Source organism: Hemitrygon akajei, chromosome 22 (assembly GCF_048418815.1).
Source record: "Hemitrygon akajei chromosome 22, sHemAka1.3, whole genome shotgun sequence".
In the NCBI taxonomy this organism is placed as follows: Eukaryota; Metazoa; Chordata; class Chondrichthyes; order Myliobatiformes; family Dasyatidae; genus Hemitrygon; species Hemitrygon akajei.
Window position 1 is genome coordinate 54,560,074 of NC_133145.1, and position 14,886 is coordinate 54,574,959.

A 14,886-nucleotide genomic window follows, 5' to 3' on the forward strand; every position below is an offset into this window, starting at 1 on the left:
ACATGGGGAGGGGTTGCAAAACTTAGTCACTGATTCCATTAGAGATGGATCAGCTTCTGAATCGAGAGAGATGATGAGAATGGGTCTGACGTTGTTGAGGTGGAAAATTGGACACAGTTTTGATGCATCAAGTCAAGTCAAGTCAGTTTTATTGTCATTTCAACCATAACTGCTGGTACAGTACATAGTAAAAATGAGACAATGTTTTTTCAGGACCATGGTGTTACATGACACAATACAAAAAACTAGACTGAACGACATAAAAAACAACACAGAGAAAAAAAACTACACTAGACTATAGACCTACCCAGGAATGCATAAAGTGCACAAAACAGTGCAGACATTACAATAAATAATAAACAAGACAATAGGCACAGCAGAGGGCAGTAAGGTGTCAGTCCAGACTCTGGGGATTGAGGAGTCTGATGGCTTGGGGGAAGAAACTGTTACATACTTTGGTCGTGAGAGCCCAAATGCTTCGGAGCCTTTTCCCAGACGGCAGGAGGGAGAAGAGTTTGTAAGAGGGGTGCATGGGGTCCTTCATAATGCTGTTTGCTTTGCGGATGCAGCATGTAGTGTAAATGTCCGTAATGGAGGGAAGAGAGACCCCGATGATCTTTTCAGCTGACCTCACTATCCGCTACAGGGTCTTGCGATCCGAGATGGTGCAATTTCCAAACCAGGCAGTGATGCAGCTGCTCAGGATGCTCTCAATACAACCCCTGTAGAATGTGATGAGGATGTGGGGTGGGAGATGGACTTTTCTCAGCCTTCGCAGAAAGTAGAGACACTGCTGGGCTTTCTTTGCTATGGAGCTGGTGTTGAGGGACCAGGTGAGATTCTCCACCAGGTGAACACCAAGAAATTTGGAGCTCTTAACGATCTCTACCGAGGAGCCATTGATGTTCAGCGGGGAGTGGTCGCTCCATGCCCTCCTGAAGTCAACAACCATCTCTTTTGTTCTGTTCACATTCAGAGACAGGTTGTTGGCTCTGCACCAGTCCGTTAGCCGCTGCACCTCCTCTCTGTAAGCTGACTTGTCATTCTTGCTGATGAGACCCACCACGGTCTTGTCATCGGCAAACTTGATGATGTGGTTCGAGTTGTGTGTTGCAGCACAGTCGTGGGTCAGCAGAGTGAACAGCAGTGGACTGAGCACACAGCCCTGGGGAGCCCCCGTGCTCAGTGTGATGGTGTTGGAGATGCTGCTCCCGATCCGGACTGACTGAGGTCTCCCAATCAGGAAGTCTAGGATCCAGTTGCAGAGGGAGGTGTTCAGGCCCAGTAGGCTCAGCTTTCCAATCAGTATCTGAGGGATGATTGTGTTGAATGCTGAACTGAAGTCTATGAACAGCATTTGAACGTACGTGTCTTTTTTGTCCAGGTGGGTTAGGGCCAGGTGGAGGGTGATGGCAATGGCATCATCTCTTGAGTGGTTGGGACGGTATGTGAACTGCAGAGGGTCCAGTGAGGGGGGCAGCGGGTGCCTCATGACGAGCCTCTCCAAACACTTCATGATGATGGATGTGAGTGCAACGGGATGGTAGTCATTTAGGCAGGACACTGAAGACTTCTTCGGCACAGGGACGATGGTGGCAGCCTTGAAGCACGTTGGAACAGTGGTGCTGCTGAGGGAGATGTTGAAGATGTCAGTGAGAACATCTGCTAGCTGGTCTGCACATCCTCTGAGCACTCTACCAGGGATGTTGTCTGGTCCAGCAGCCTTCCGTGGGTTGGCCCTGCACAGGGTTCTTCTCACGTCGGCCACGGAGAGACACAGCACCTGGTCATTTGTAGGAGAGGTGGACTTCCTCGCCGCCACCTCATTTTCCGCCTCAAACCGGGCGTAGAAGTTATTCAGCGCATCTGGAAGGGAGGCATCACCCGCACAGTCAGGTGATGTTGTCCTGTAATTGGTGATGTCCTGGATGCCCTTCCACATGTGCCGTGTGTCACCGCTGTCCTGGAAGTGGCTGTGGATTCACTGGGCATGTGCACGCTTTGCCCCTCTGATGGCTCGAGACAGTTTGGCCCTTGCTGTTGATAGGGCTGCCTTGTCACCTGCTCTGAGGCAGAGTCACGGGTCCTTGGCAGCGCACGATGAAGAAAAGAGGGAAAATGGCCAACTCCTGTGCCTATTTCTTCTGCACTCTGTGCATCCTTTTCCCTAATTGTCCCTGAGGAGAGGAGAGAGTTAGGAATCAACCACACGGATGAGTCTGGAATCATTTGATTCAAAGCAAGAGGAACTGCAAATCTCCTTCTGTGAATGGTTGGTGAACTAGCTGGGTTTTTACAATTTGGTAGTTTCGTGCCTAGTGTAATGAGACCATATTTTTAATTCATATTTTACATAATTACTCAGGTGGGATGTGAACCTAGGTTTCTGGATAAAAAGTTCCAGTAACTTTGCTAGAATATAACCATATCCATATTTGAACAATGATTATAACAGTGCAGATCTCAGAGAAGCTGAATCAGGGTGACTTCCTGGTTTCTATTACCCAACGGAATCTAATTAACACTCAAAAGGAAAGATTGAATGTCTGTGGGTCTTGAGTGGACAGAATCTTTGCTGTACTTACCCATAACTTTAAGATCAAAACAAACTTGCTGGGTAGAAAGAGTTTCGGGATACTTGTGGACACGCCATGTTGGTGCCGGAAGTATGACATCACTTGCGGGCTGCCCCCAGCACATCTTCAGACTGTGTTGGTGGTTGATGCAAAGTGACACATTGCGTTGCATTTTTAATGTTTCTACGTACGTACGTCAAATGAAGTTAATCTTTAATACCACTAAGTAAATATTTTCCCAAACTCAGTGTAGTAAACAGGGATTGACTACCAGAGTGACTACCTTTGGAAACAAAGCAAGTTTACAACCTTAGACTTGCTCTTCCTTCTGGTGGCAGCAAGATAACCCTCACTATCCCCCCCCAACAACTCCCTCCATCCACCCTCACATTTACATCTACCTTTGATGTAGATCCTACTCCAGGAAGCTTTCTTGTAAAGGGATCTTCGGGCCTCTGCAGGGAGCTGGACAGTGTTGGGCTCCAAGGTTTTTAGAGTATCTGAATTGGTTAATTGCTGTTTAATGAATCATTAATTGTTTGGAGTTCCCTGTGCTTTTCTCAAGTGACTTGCTCTTTGTAATATGGGCTCCTGGTGCCTCCTGTTTAAACGAGTCCAGTTTGTTTTGATCAGCTCAAGGATTTTGTGTTACTTGTATCATTTAAGCAGACACCCGATCAGCGCTAATCACTGGGTCCTAATTTTGAGAATGTTACGTTTTACAGAGTCGCTCGGCCAAGCTGTCAATGTTCTGTTGGAATTGTTATGAATAAACTCAGGTCACAATCTCTGCAATGGAGTCTGTCTTTCCTCTGCACTTGGGTTCCAACGTTGCCAGCGCACGTCGTGAAATTTCAGCTTTGTAACTTCAGGAATTTTCTCCGTTGAAAAGAGAATGAGTTTTACTCTGAATAGAACAGAACAGCACAGCAGAGGCCCTTCAGCCCACAATGCTATGCCAACCCTTTAATCTGCTCCAAGATCAATCTAATCCCACCCTCCAATATAGCCCTCCATTTTCTATCATCCATGTAGCCAAGAGTCTCTTAAATGTCCCTAATGAATCTGCCTCCATTACCTCACAGACATCCCCTCTCACACACCTACCACTCCTTGTGTGAAAGCCCTACCTCTGATATGCCCCATTATATTTTCCTCCCATCACCTTAAAATTATCCCCTCGTAATAGCCATTTCCCCCTAGGAAAAAGACTCTGGCTGCCCTCTTATCATCTTGTACACCTCTATCAAATCACTCCTCATCCTCCTTCGATCCAAAGAGCCCTAGCTCGCTCAACCTATCCTCACAAGATTTGTTCTCTAATCCAGGCATCGTTCTGGTAAATCTCCTCTGCACCACTTCTAAAGCTTCCACATCCTTCCTATAATGAGGCAACCAACGCTGAACACAATACTCCAAGTGTGGTATAACCAGTGATTTTAGAACTGCAACGTTACCTCATAACTCTTGAACTCAATACCCTTCTGACAAGAGTCAACACCTTCTTAAACCACCCTATCAGTTTGTGCTGACACTTTGAGGAATCTATGGATGTGGACTCCAAGGCCCCTCTGTTCCTTCCATTAATTGTTAAGAATCCTGCTATTTACACCGTATTCCACCTACAAGTTTGAATAATGGAGCGTCTGTCTCCCAGTGGGATTGGCTATCATGCTTCAGTATTCCGAGCTTGGCAATAAACATTGAATCTTCCCTTGTCTATGTAACAAGGGAGTTGAGGAGGAGAGGGATTTCAGGTCTTGCTATCATTCACTTCCCACCTCTGAAGCAGAACTGTGAAAGGCTGAGGGAGCATCAACATTGTCTAGGTTATGTTGTAGCAGGAGAGTGGCACAGAAGCACTGAGATTAACATAATGCTACCTCAGCACCAGTGATCAGCAACTGGGGTTCAATTCCCACCTCCGCCTGTAAGGAATGTGTACGCTTTCCCTGTGACTGCGCGGGGGTTTGCTCTGGGTACGCCGTCTTTCTCCCACTTCCGCGCAGGTTAGAGTTAGTAAGTTGTGGGCATGCTCAGTTGGCACCAGAAGAATGGAAACACTTGCAGGCTGCCTCAGCTCATCCTCAGACTGCGCTGGTCATTGATGCAAATGACGCAGTTCACTGCAATGCACAGTACATCTTTAAAACTTTCAGAAAAAGCAACTGATGGAAGTTACTGAAGGTGGTTTATTAGGAATTTAACGTCAAAGCTTTTGGTGCCTTGAATTGTGTGATTTCTGTTCAGTCTATACCGTGGAACTCATGAAGATTCACTCAAGCATTGAGAAAGTCCAGTGAAAAGATAGGAATATCTCCCTGCTGAAGTATAACATCATAAGCACTGCACAAGTTAGGGATCTGCACTCAGAGGCCACATTATTAGGTACCCCTGTACACCCGCTCGTTAATGCAAACCTTTAATCAGCCAATCATGTGGTAGCAAGTCAATGCACTAAAGCATGCTGGCATGGTCAAGAGGTTCAGTTGTTGTTCAGACCAAACATCTGAATGGGGAAGAAATGTGATCTAAGTGACTTCGACCATGGAATGATTGTTGGTGCCAGATGGGGTAGTTTGAGCATCTCCAAAATTGCTGATCTCCTGGGATTTTCACACCCAACAGTCCCTAGAGTTAACAGAGAATGGTATGAGAAACATAAAAACGTTCCAGTGAGTGGAACTTCTGCGGGTGAAAACATCTTGTTAAAGGGAGAGGTCGGAGGAGAATCGCAGGACGGGTTCAAGCTGACAGGAAGGCTACAGTAATTCAAATAACCACACGTTACAACAGTGGTGTGTAGAAGAGTAACTCTGAATGCAAAACATGTCGAACCTTGAAGTGGACGGGCTACAGCAGCAGACGACCACAGGCATGATCTCAGTGGCCACTTTATTAGGTACAGGAGACCTCTGTACATAATATTTCCCATTACACCTTTAGTGAGAGTTGAATCACAACACGACTATAAAGCTAAATGAGTGAGGTCAAGGAAAGAACGAGTTTATAACAACCATATCTACGAGTGTCAACAAAATCAAAAGGAGTTAACTACTCTTACCTCCAACGAGGAAGTAGGAGCCCGTGAACAGAAGCAGGTAGAGGCCATTAGCTAGAGAGCTGATCAGTCCACCAATCCCTCCGAGCACCAGAAGAACCAGGCTGAGGGGCAGCAAAATGACGAACACCTTCTGCATAACTGAGAAGAGAAAGAGGGAGAGAGACAGACAGATAGAAGGAAAGTGAGAGAAAGGAAGAGAGCTCAGCCGGTTAACAATGCTGAAGACTTATATACAGTACTATTACTATTATTATTTGTTTTTTTTTAATATTTCCACAGTCTGTCTTCTTTTGCACATTAGTTGCTTGTCTATTCTTTGTTTGGGTGTAGCTTTTCATTGATTCTTAGGTATTTCATTGATCCGCTGTGAATGCCTAAAGAAACCCACGTGGTCACGGGAAAAGGTACAAACTTCTTCGTGCCGCCGCCTGTAAGGAGCTTGTACGTTGTCCCTGTGACTGCGTGGGTTTCCTTCGGTGGCTCCAGTTTCCTCCCACAGTCCAAAGATGTACCGGTTGGTAGGTTAATTGCTCATTGTAAAATTGTCCCATGATTAGGCTAGGATTAAGTCTGTGGATTGCTGAGCAGCTTGGCTCGAAGGGCGGCAGGAGCCTATTCCGCACTGTAAAAGAAATAAATCTCAAGAGAGCATATGGCGGCACGGTAGCACAACGGTTAGTGCATTGCTTTACAGCACCAATGTCCGGGGGTTCAATTCCCACCGCTGAAGTCTTCAATTCCCACTCCCAAGCAGTTTGTACTTTCTCCCCATGACCATGTGGGTTTCCTCAGGGTGTTCCAGTTTCCTCCCACAGTCCAAAGATACACGGGCAGGTTGATCAGTCACAATGGGTGTAATTGATCACTGCGGGATCATTGGGGAGGAAGCGTCTGTTGCCATGCTGTATCTCTAAATTAAAGAAAGTTTTTAAAAAGTATATGGTGACATATACGTACTTCGATAATTTTTTTAAACTCGGAATCTAGTGGTCTCAAGGTTTGGATCAATTATCTCACACAATGGGCTATAAATCCAGCTTCTAATTCAGGCAGAGTAACAATTGGGATGTGAAGTCTTTCTTCAGTGGAGTCCAGTATTTCATCATTTCCTTACAGATATATTTAACTTCGTCCCATTATTCTTACATATTTTGTTTTTCACTTGATCAAGATGTTGCCGCAAATCAGTAGAGTAAGACTAGTAGCTTTAAGATGTATTTAAAATAAATATGCTCAGTGCAAAGGGTTGAACAATGTCAAAGGTTTTGGAAATTAGGAGATAAACAAGATAGAACATAGAACATAGAGATTTACAGCACATTACAGGCTCTTCGGCCCACAATGTTGTGCTGACCATATAATCTGCTCTCAAAGCTGCCCAGACTTTCCCTATTGCATAGCCCTCTATTTTTCTAAGCTCTATGTACCTATCTAAGAGCCTCTTAAAAGACCCTATTGAATCTGCCTCTACCACCTTTGCTAGCAGTTCACACAGCCACCACTCACTTACCCCTGTCATCCCCCTTGTACCTACTTACAAGCACTTTAAAACTATGCCCCCTTGTGTTAGCCATTTCAGCCCTGGGGAAAAGCCTCTGATATCCCCGCGATCAATGCCTCTCATCGTCTTATACACCTCTATCAGGTCACCTCTCATCCTCCGTCACTCCAAAGAGAAAAGGCCAAGTTCACTCAACCTATTCTCATAAGGCATGCTCTCCAATCCAGGCAACGTCCTTGTAAATCTCCTCTGCACTCTCTCTACAGTATCCATGTCCTTCCTGTAGTGAGGCGACCAGAACTGAGCACGGTATTCCAAGTGGGGTCTAACTAAGGACTTATATAGGTGTAACATTACTTTAGTTAGATACAGGACAGGATATTATTGACTTGTGAACATTAAATAGTTTTAAGAGAAAACAGGTTCTTATTTCCAGATGTGTCCTGACGGAGGTCATGGTCCAAAATGTCAATGAGTCCACACCATGCAATTACACCCATGTAATCAATTAACTTACTAAACTGTATGCCCTTGGGATGTGGGAAGAAACAGGAGCATCCGGGGGAAACCCATGTGGTCACGAGGAGAATGTACAAACTCCTTACAGACAGAGGTGGGAACTGATCCGATCGCTCTTGCTGCCAAGCGTTATGCTAACCGTTTCGCTACTAAGCTGCCCCTGTTGAGACTGTGAATAAAAGCCACCAGAGAGACACTGAAGCCAGTTATATAGAAACCTTTATTCAGCACAGCCAACAGGCGTTCTCATGGGGACACACTCGGTAGAGGCTCCCTGACCCAGTATTACATCACATTTTTATATGCTAACGAACAAAGGACAATTTCTATAGTTACAGTGCATTCCTTTGAGTTGTACATAATCTTCAGACACCTAGATCTTCATACCAACACACCCAAAATGAGTATTAATCAGTCTCTCTGAACTGCATTCATGCATATCCAGACATCTCAGGTGAATGATGTGTTTCCAGGCTTGCAACCAACTCCGGTCTGCTGCTCCAGGAGGATTATTGTCACGAGCTGCATTTTAAATTCAATCTGCAATCTGCATTCATATCTGAAGACTGGTTGCTATGGAAACTAATACATGCTCTATTCCAAAACTCCAGAATACACCGCTATCAGATCTGTGTAGATTGCCTTGCGATGCTTTCAGTGCCAACACAGCAAGCCTGCAACTCACTAACCCACAACTGTACGCCTTTGAATGCGGGAGGAAGCTGGGGCGCCAGGAGGTAACCCACACAGTCACAGGGGGAATGCACTGGCAGTGACAAGTATTGAACCCCAGTCACTGATCTCTGGTACAGTAGGGCTATGCACTAACTGCTACGATACCTTGCCGTAATGTCTCAGCCCTTTGTGTAGCTGCAAAAATGTCAGAGACAAAGCAAACAGAGCCTGCGCCATCTCATCGACTGGGCATTTAGATCTGTGCTTCGAAGAGAAAAGACGAGCTGCTCCTTGATTAGCGGTGTCAATGAAAAGAGTTCATGGGCAAATTGTTGGTCATTAGGTACCCTCACAGAAGCTTTTACAGAGCAACTTCTGCCCTTAATTCAATGCACTTTATGAACAAAACATAGAGTATTGCTCCTGAAATTTCCCAATTGTATTTCTGAAACGGATGTGTAATGATAACCTAATAATACTTTGGAACATTATAATTTATCTTTTTAAGATGAAAGACTTGCAATTGACATGGATGTGAGGAACTAATGGAAAACGGTTGTTTTTACAAAATCTCAGTGCAAGTTCAAGTGGGTTCAATTTCAAGGTTTGATTCTGCTTAAATGAAAATCAAATAAACTGCAGATGCTGGAAATCTAAAATATAAGCAAAAAGTGTTCAGAATACTCTACTGAAATGTGAAATATTTCTCTTCCCAAAAGCATAGCCTGTTCTGCTGAGTATTTCCAGGAATTTCCACTTCAACATTATAGGGTATTGAACATCACACCACAATACAATCCACAATATTGTACCAACCTTTTAACCTACTCTAAGATCAATCTATCCCTTCCCTCTCAAATAGCCCTCCATTTTTCTTTCATCCGTGTGCCTATCTAGGGGTCCCTTAGGTGCACCTAATGTATCTGCCTCTACTATCACCCCTGGTGGTGTATTCCAAGCACCCACCACTCTATGTAAAAAACATTCTCCTGACATCCCCACTATACTTTCCTCCAATCACATTAAAATTATGAGATAGAGAGATAGTAAAACATTAGGAATGCATGAGGCAATTCATCCCCTCACATCCATTTTACACTCATAGCTGATCTGTGGTCAAACACCTTCCAAAACAACTCCCACAGGATGCTGGAGGAGCTCAGCATGGGTCAGGCAGCATCTATGGAAAGGAGCAAACAGCCAACACCTCAGGCCAAAACCCTTCTTCAGAACTGAGGGGGAAGGAGGAAGATAACAGAGTATAAAGGGGAAAGAGGCTAGCTGGAAGGTGATAGGCGAAGCCTGGAGGATGGGAAAGGCTGCGGTCCGGAGTAGAAGGAATCTGATAGGAGAGGAGAGTGAACAATAGGAGAAAGGGAAAGAGGAGGGGACCCAGGGAGAAGTAATAGGTGAGAAGAGGTGAGAGGTCGGAGTGGGAATAGAGGAAGGGGGGGGGGGGGATATTTGTTCACCTTCCACTTTTCTTGGTCCCAAACCCTTCATAACCTTGGTCAGCAAATAAATAAACTGTTGAATTCAGTGAATATGGTAGCTAGGACTTTCTACCTTATCAAGGATTCAGAGGTGACTTTATAGAGCTGTATAAAATAATAAGGGGTATAGATAGTCTTTTTCCCAGTAAAGGGAAACTAAAAATTAGAAGGCATTGATTTCAGGTGAGAAATGAAACACTTAAGAGGAACCTGATTGGCATTTTCTTTACAGAAAGAGTGGACCATATATGGAAAGAGCTGGCAGATGAAATAGTTGATACTGTTACAATAACAGCGTTTAAAAGATATTTATTAAAGTACACGGGTAGGAGGCCTTTAGAAGGATATGGATAAAAACACTGGCCAATGGAAATATATTGGTGGGCACCATGGCTGGCATGGACTAGCAGGGCTGAAGGGCCTCTCCACCATTGAGCTCATCCAAAGGAAGTGCTGCCATAAGAAAGCAGTGTCCATCAGCAAAAACCCTCACCATCCAGGCCATGGTCTGTTCTCGTTACCATCATCAAGCAGGAGGTACAGGAGCCTCAGGTCCCACACCTCCAGGTTCAGGAACAGTGATTACCCTTCAACCATCAGGCTCCTGAACCAGCATGGACAACTTCACTCACCTCAACACTGAACTGATTCCACAGCCTACAGACTCCCTTTCAAGGACTCTGCAATTCATGTTCTCAGTACAGAATATACAGTGCTAAAACCAGGATTCCTAGGACCTTTGCACAGTACTGTAGTAATTTTATGTGTTGCACTGTACTGGTGCTGCAAAAAAAAACAAATTTCATGACGTGTGTGAGTGATGATAAACCTGATTCTGATATGGGTCTCCGTTGTGGACTGAGAGTGGGAAGGGGGCAGGGAGAGCGGAATCATGATTGGCAACAGGGGAAAGGAGAGGGGAGGGAGTGGGAAGCACCACAGAGACATTCTGTAATAATCAATAAACCACTTGTTTGGAATCAAATGAGCTTGCCTGGTGTCTTAGGGTTGGCTGTAACTGCACCCACGCCAACCCCCATCCCTGACACTCCTTCGCTGCCACCTGCCCCACACCCCTCCCGTGGCACTTTGCCCTCGCCACTCCCAACATCCTTTGCTCCCATCAGATTTACCAATTTGCTCTCTGCTCCATGTTGACAAGTACAGTATTATGCAAAAGACTTCAGCCCCTGGCTGTATATTTGTGCCCAAGACTTTTGCACAGTTCTTTAGGTCACGACATATGCGTTGAAATTTGTGAAATGAGCCTGTGCTGCCCAATTACACCCATGTGACCTAATGTGATGGCTTGGTAGCATAGCACTTTACAGCACAAGTGATCAGAAGATAGGGGTTCAATTCCCGCCGCTGTCTGGAAGGAGTTTCTACGTTCTCCCCATGACCATGTCAGTTTCCTCTGAGTGCTCCAGTTTCCTCCCACATTCCAAAGACATACGCTTAGGGTTTCTAAGTTGTGGCCATGCTATTTTTACCAGAAGTGCAGCAATACTTGCTGGCTGCCCCCAGCACACCCTCAGACTGTGTTGGCCATTGACACAAACAACGCAATTCACTGTATGTCTCAGTGTTGTACACATGACAAATAAAGATAATTTTTAGTCTTTATATACCTTTAACCTACTAACAAGTTCTTGGAATACGGGAGGAAACCAAGGCACCCAGAGGAAATCTATTTAGTTACGAGGAATATTCTCAGACAATTCATGTTCAAATTTTAGTTTATTGTCATTTCAAACGTGTACGTGTAGACCGCAAAATGTTCCTCCAGACCAAGGTGCACAACACAGTACATATAACCCACACACAACACATGAAATAATATTACCACAAATAAATTAACAAATATAAAATATGTATATTTATATTGACATTTAACCTAGACCATTGACCCTGGGATGTGAATTTGCATCTCACCATAGAGGTCACACAATTTAAATTCAAATGGAATAAAGCTAGAATTAAAAAGGAAGTCTTGCTTGTCAAATTGGTCTTCATAAAAACCCAGCTGGCTCAGTTATGCCCTCCGGAAAAGGAGATCTCCCATCCTTGCCTGAATGCAATGAATCTTGCTGTGACCCGCAAAGATTAGTCTCTTCTCTCTGAAACGCCTCATTAGTCACTCCGTTCAATGTGGGATGGCCCATCTTCCATGGATGACTAGGAACTAAATCTGACCATGGAGCGAACACACACACACACACACACGCACACACACACACACACACACACGCACGCACGCGCGCACACACACACACACAAAATGCTGGCACTTACACAGTAGGTGTTGCTGGGACTCGGGCACGCTTTGTCTCTCCTCACCAAAGGGGTCTATCAAAGCAATGCAAGCATTTTTACCTGGGAAAAAAAAAGTAAGACGATGTTACACAGTAGGACCGAGCTTTTCTGTAGATATTTCCTTAAAAGAAAGAAGACATTGTACAGTATCTTTATATCTGTTTATGTACATTAAATAAACACATTCATCAGTGTAACACCTAGCTCTGTTCCACAAAACACAAGAATTAAAATTTAGAGGGCTGTTAATATGAGTGTCATAGTTACAGCATTCTAAAATATTACAACTAGTATTCAATATACAGTGTCACAAACCATCATATTGTACAGCTCTCCAACTGGGCTTTTACTGGGGCCTGACATCTAGACTTAAGGTGAGAAATGGTGAGAACCATTCGAGCTTTAGAAGGGACCACAGTCACCCAAGAGGTAGTTTATTACCTCTCCTTTACACTGAATGGCATTTCCACCAGTATCCTAGTACTTCCTATTGATGAGAAATTAGAGCGTATAATTGCCAGGGTAACCTGATTAATTTACAGCGTGGTAATTTACAGAGAATCACTCACTACCTGATCAGTTCAAACGAGGGGTGTGATCGAATACTCTCCACTTGCACATCCACAGTCCTCATGTTTGATGACACACTTAACCAGCAACACCATCTCACCACCTGTGGTAGAAATGGTTAAAACTAGTGTATGATGGGATACTTGACCATTCTGGAGCAGCTGGGCCTAAGACCACTGATGTGTGTCAAGAATAACCTTGGATGATAAGTGCAGCACCAGGATCTCCAATAAATAAGATACTAGGCCACTGGAAGCAGGAGGGAGGGTGTCTCTGGGGGTAAATTATGAGTCCTGATAACAGGAAGAACTGTTAGACTCACACTGAGAGGTAATTGACATGTCTTTTAAACAATTGATCGTGTACTGACCGAGGGATGCCAAACAAAGTTATTTGAAGTTGTTTGTCTTGCTGTGTAAATATGAGCTCTGTACAACCTAAAAATCAGAGTTCTGATGGCAGTGGAGACTGCTGCAGGCTCTCCATGATATCATGTTAATAAACTCTTAAAACAAAACTCGAAGTCACTCTGCTGTTCTTAGTTAGTGTTTCCATGTCACCGCCTTAAGTATTCAACCTCGAATGTTGATACATGATGCTGTTGTCGTCACCGATGAACTGGACTCTAAAATATCATACTCATTCCTCAACCATACTTTATTTACTCGTGCACAAGGAGAACAGCATGGTCCTGTCACCCACACTGTTCTGAAGTCTGAACAGAGATATTTTTATACAAAATTGACTGTCAGTTACAGATTTTGACCATTTTGTAAACTGTCCATGTTTGAATTCCTTATTGGCAAGATCAATCAACATTCACAATATAGGTGTTAAAAGTCAAGATAAACTACAAGCTAACAACTGATAATACTCTGAAGTTAGTGAAGTAATTCTCCCTTAGTTGGTGTGTGTTCAATGAATCCTTCCATCGCACCCTTTCCTCATCAAAGTTCAAAGTACATTTATTATCAAGGTATGTATAAATTATAGAACTTTGAGGTTCATCTGCTTACAAGCAGCCACAAAACAAGGAACCCCAAAGGTCCTTTTAAAAAGGACCCAACAGCCAATGCACAGAGAGAAAAAAACAAATCATGCAAACAATAAAGCACGCATCGGCATTCCGAACGAAATTGAGCCCATAAGCCCGAAGCCCGGAGCCCGGAGCAGCTGGAGCAGGCCCATAGTCTCAGTGTTGAGGAGAGCAGAGTAAAACGCGGAGCAGGACCAGCCCTGATCCTCACTTCCGAGCCTGACACCCTGCCCTTTCAGTCCATCCGGCCTAGCGTCTAACTTGTCCAAGCACCAGGTCATTCCCCTGCTCTAGGACCCGGGCCTCACCACAGCAATACTTTCTGCGCTGGCCCGTACTTGACGTTTCCAAATCACACTTGCACTTAGATGGATCCAACCTTGGCTCCGAAAAAACTCCAACTTTTCTCCGCTCTGCTCTCTCCAACACCTTCGCTGACTCTGACCTTGTCTCAAACATGGCTTGACCTCACTCCATCCGCCTGACCTCGCTCCAACTCCATCTCGCACCTACCCAACTCAACCCTTGGATCTGCTGCATCTTCGCTCATCTCTTCAGTGTTTGCAGTGGTTGTTTACCACAGATTTCCACAGAAAAGTATTATTAATAGAGTATTTAGCCGTATTTCTTGCTTTGAAAACTGCCAGTAAGCTGTCTCTCCTCCAGTAGAGCCATCTTAAACCAGATGATGAGGCAACTATGGGTGACAAAGGAAGTCAAAGGGAGCATTAAAGCAAAAGAGAGGGCATATAATATATCAAAATTTGTGGGAATGTAGAAGATTGGAAGATCTTCAAAAAACAACAGAAGGCAACTAAAAAAACACAAGGATAGAAAAGATGAACTATGAACGTAAGCTAACGAAAAATATCAAAAAGGATACTAAAAGATTTTCAGATATATGAAGAGTAGAAGAGAAGCACAAGTGAATATTGGACCGCTGGAAAGTGATGCTGGAGAGGTAGTAATGGGGGACAAAGAATTGGAGAGTGAACTTAATAAGTATTTGCATCAGTCTTCTAACAAAGAGTACACCAGAAATTTCAGGACTGTCAGGGTGTAGAGTGAGTGCAGTGCTATTGCTAAGGAAAAGGTACTTGGGAAGCTGAAATGCCTGAAGATAGATGTCAACTGGA

At 44.3% G+C, this 14,886-nt stretch overlaps 1 protein-coding gene across 4 annotated transcripts in view; it reads right to left on the reverse strand.

Moving 5' to 3' along the window:
- Nucleotides 1-14,886, reverse strand: part of tmem235b (transmembrane protein 235b) — a 106,391-nt gene that overhangs the window by 36,197 nt on the left and 55,308 nt on the right. For 2 of the 4 annotated variants that reach the window (XM_073026257.1, XM_073026260.1), the window contains exons 2-3: nucleotides 12,124-12,204; nucleotides 5,641-5,778 (exon numbers count right to left, since the gene is read on the reverse strand). In XM_073026257.1, the coding sequence (XP_072882358.1) occupies nucleotides 5,641-5,778; nucleotides 12,124-12,204 (219 nt within the window). Of the gene's footprint in view, nucleotides 1-1,856; nucleotides 2,178-4,750; nucleotides 5,208-5,640; nucleotides 5,779-12,123; nucleotides 12,205-14,886 lie in introns of those variants that run through there. The other 2 variants (XM_073026256.1, XM_073026258.1) reach the window with 2 other exon arrangements.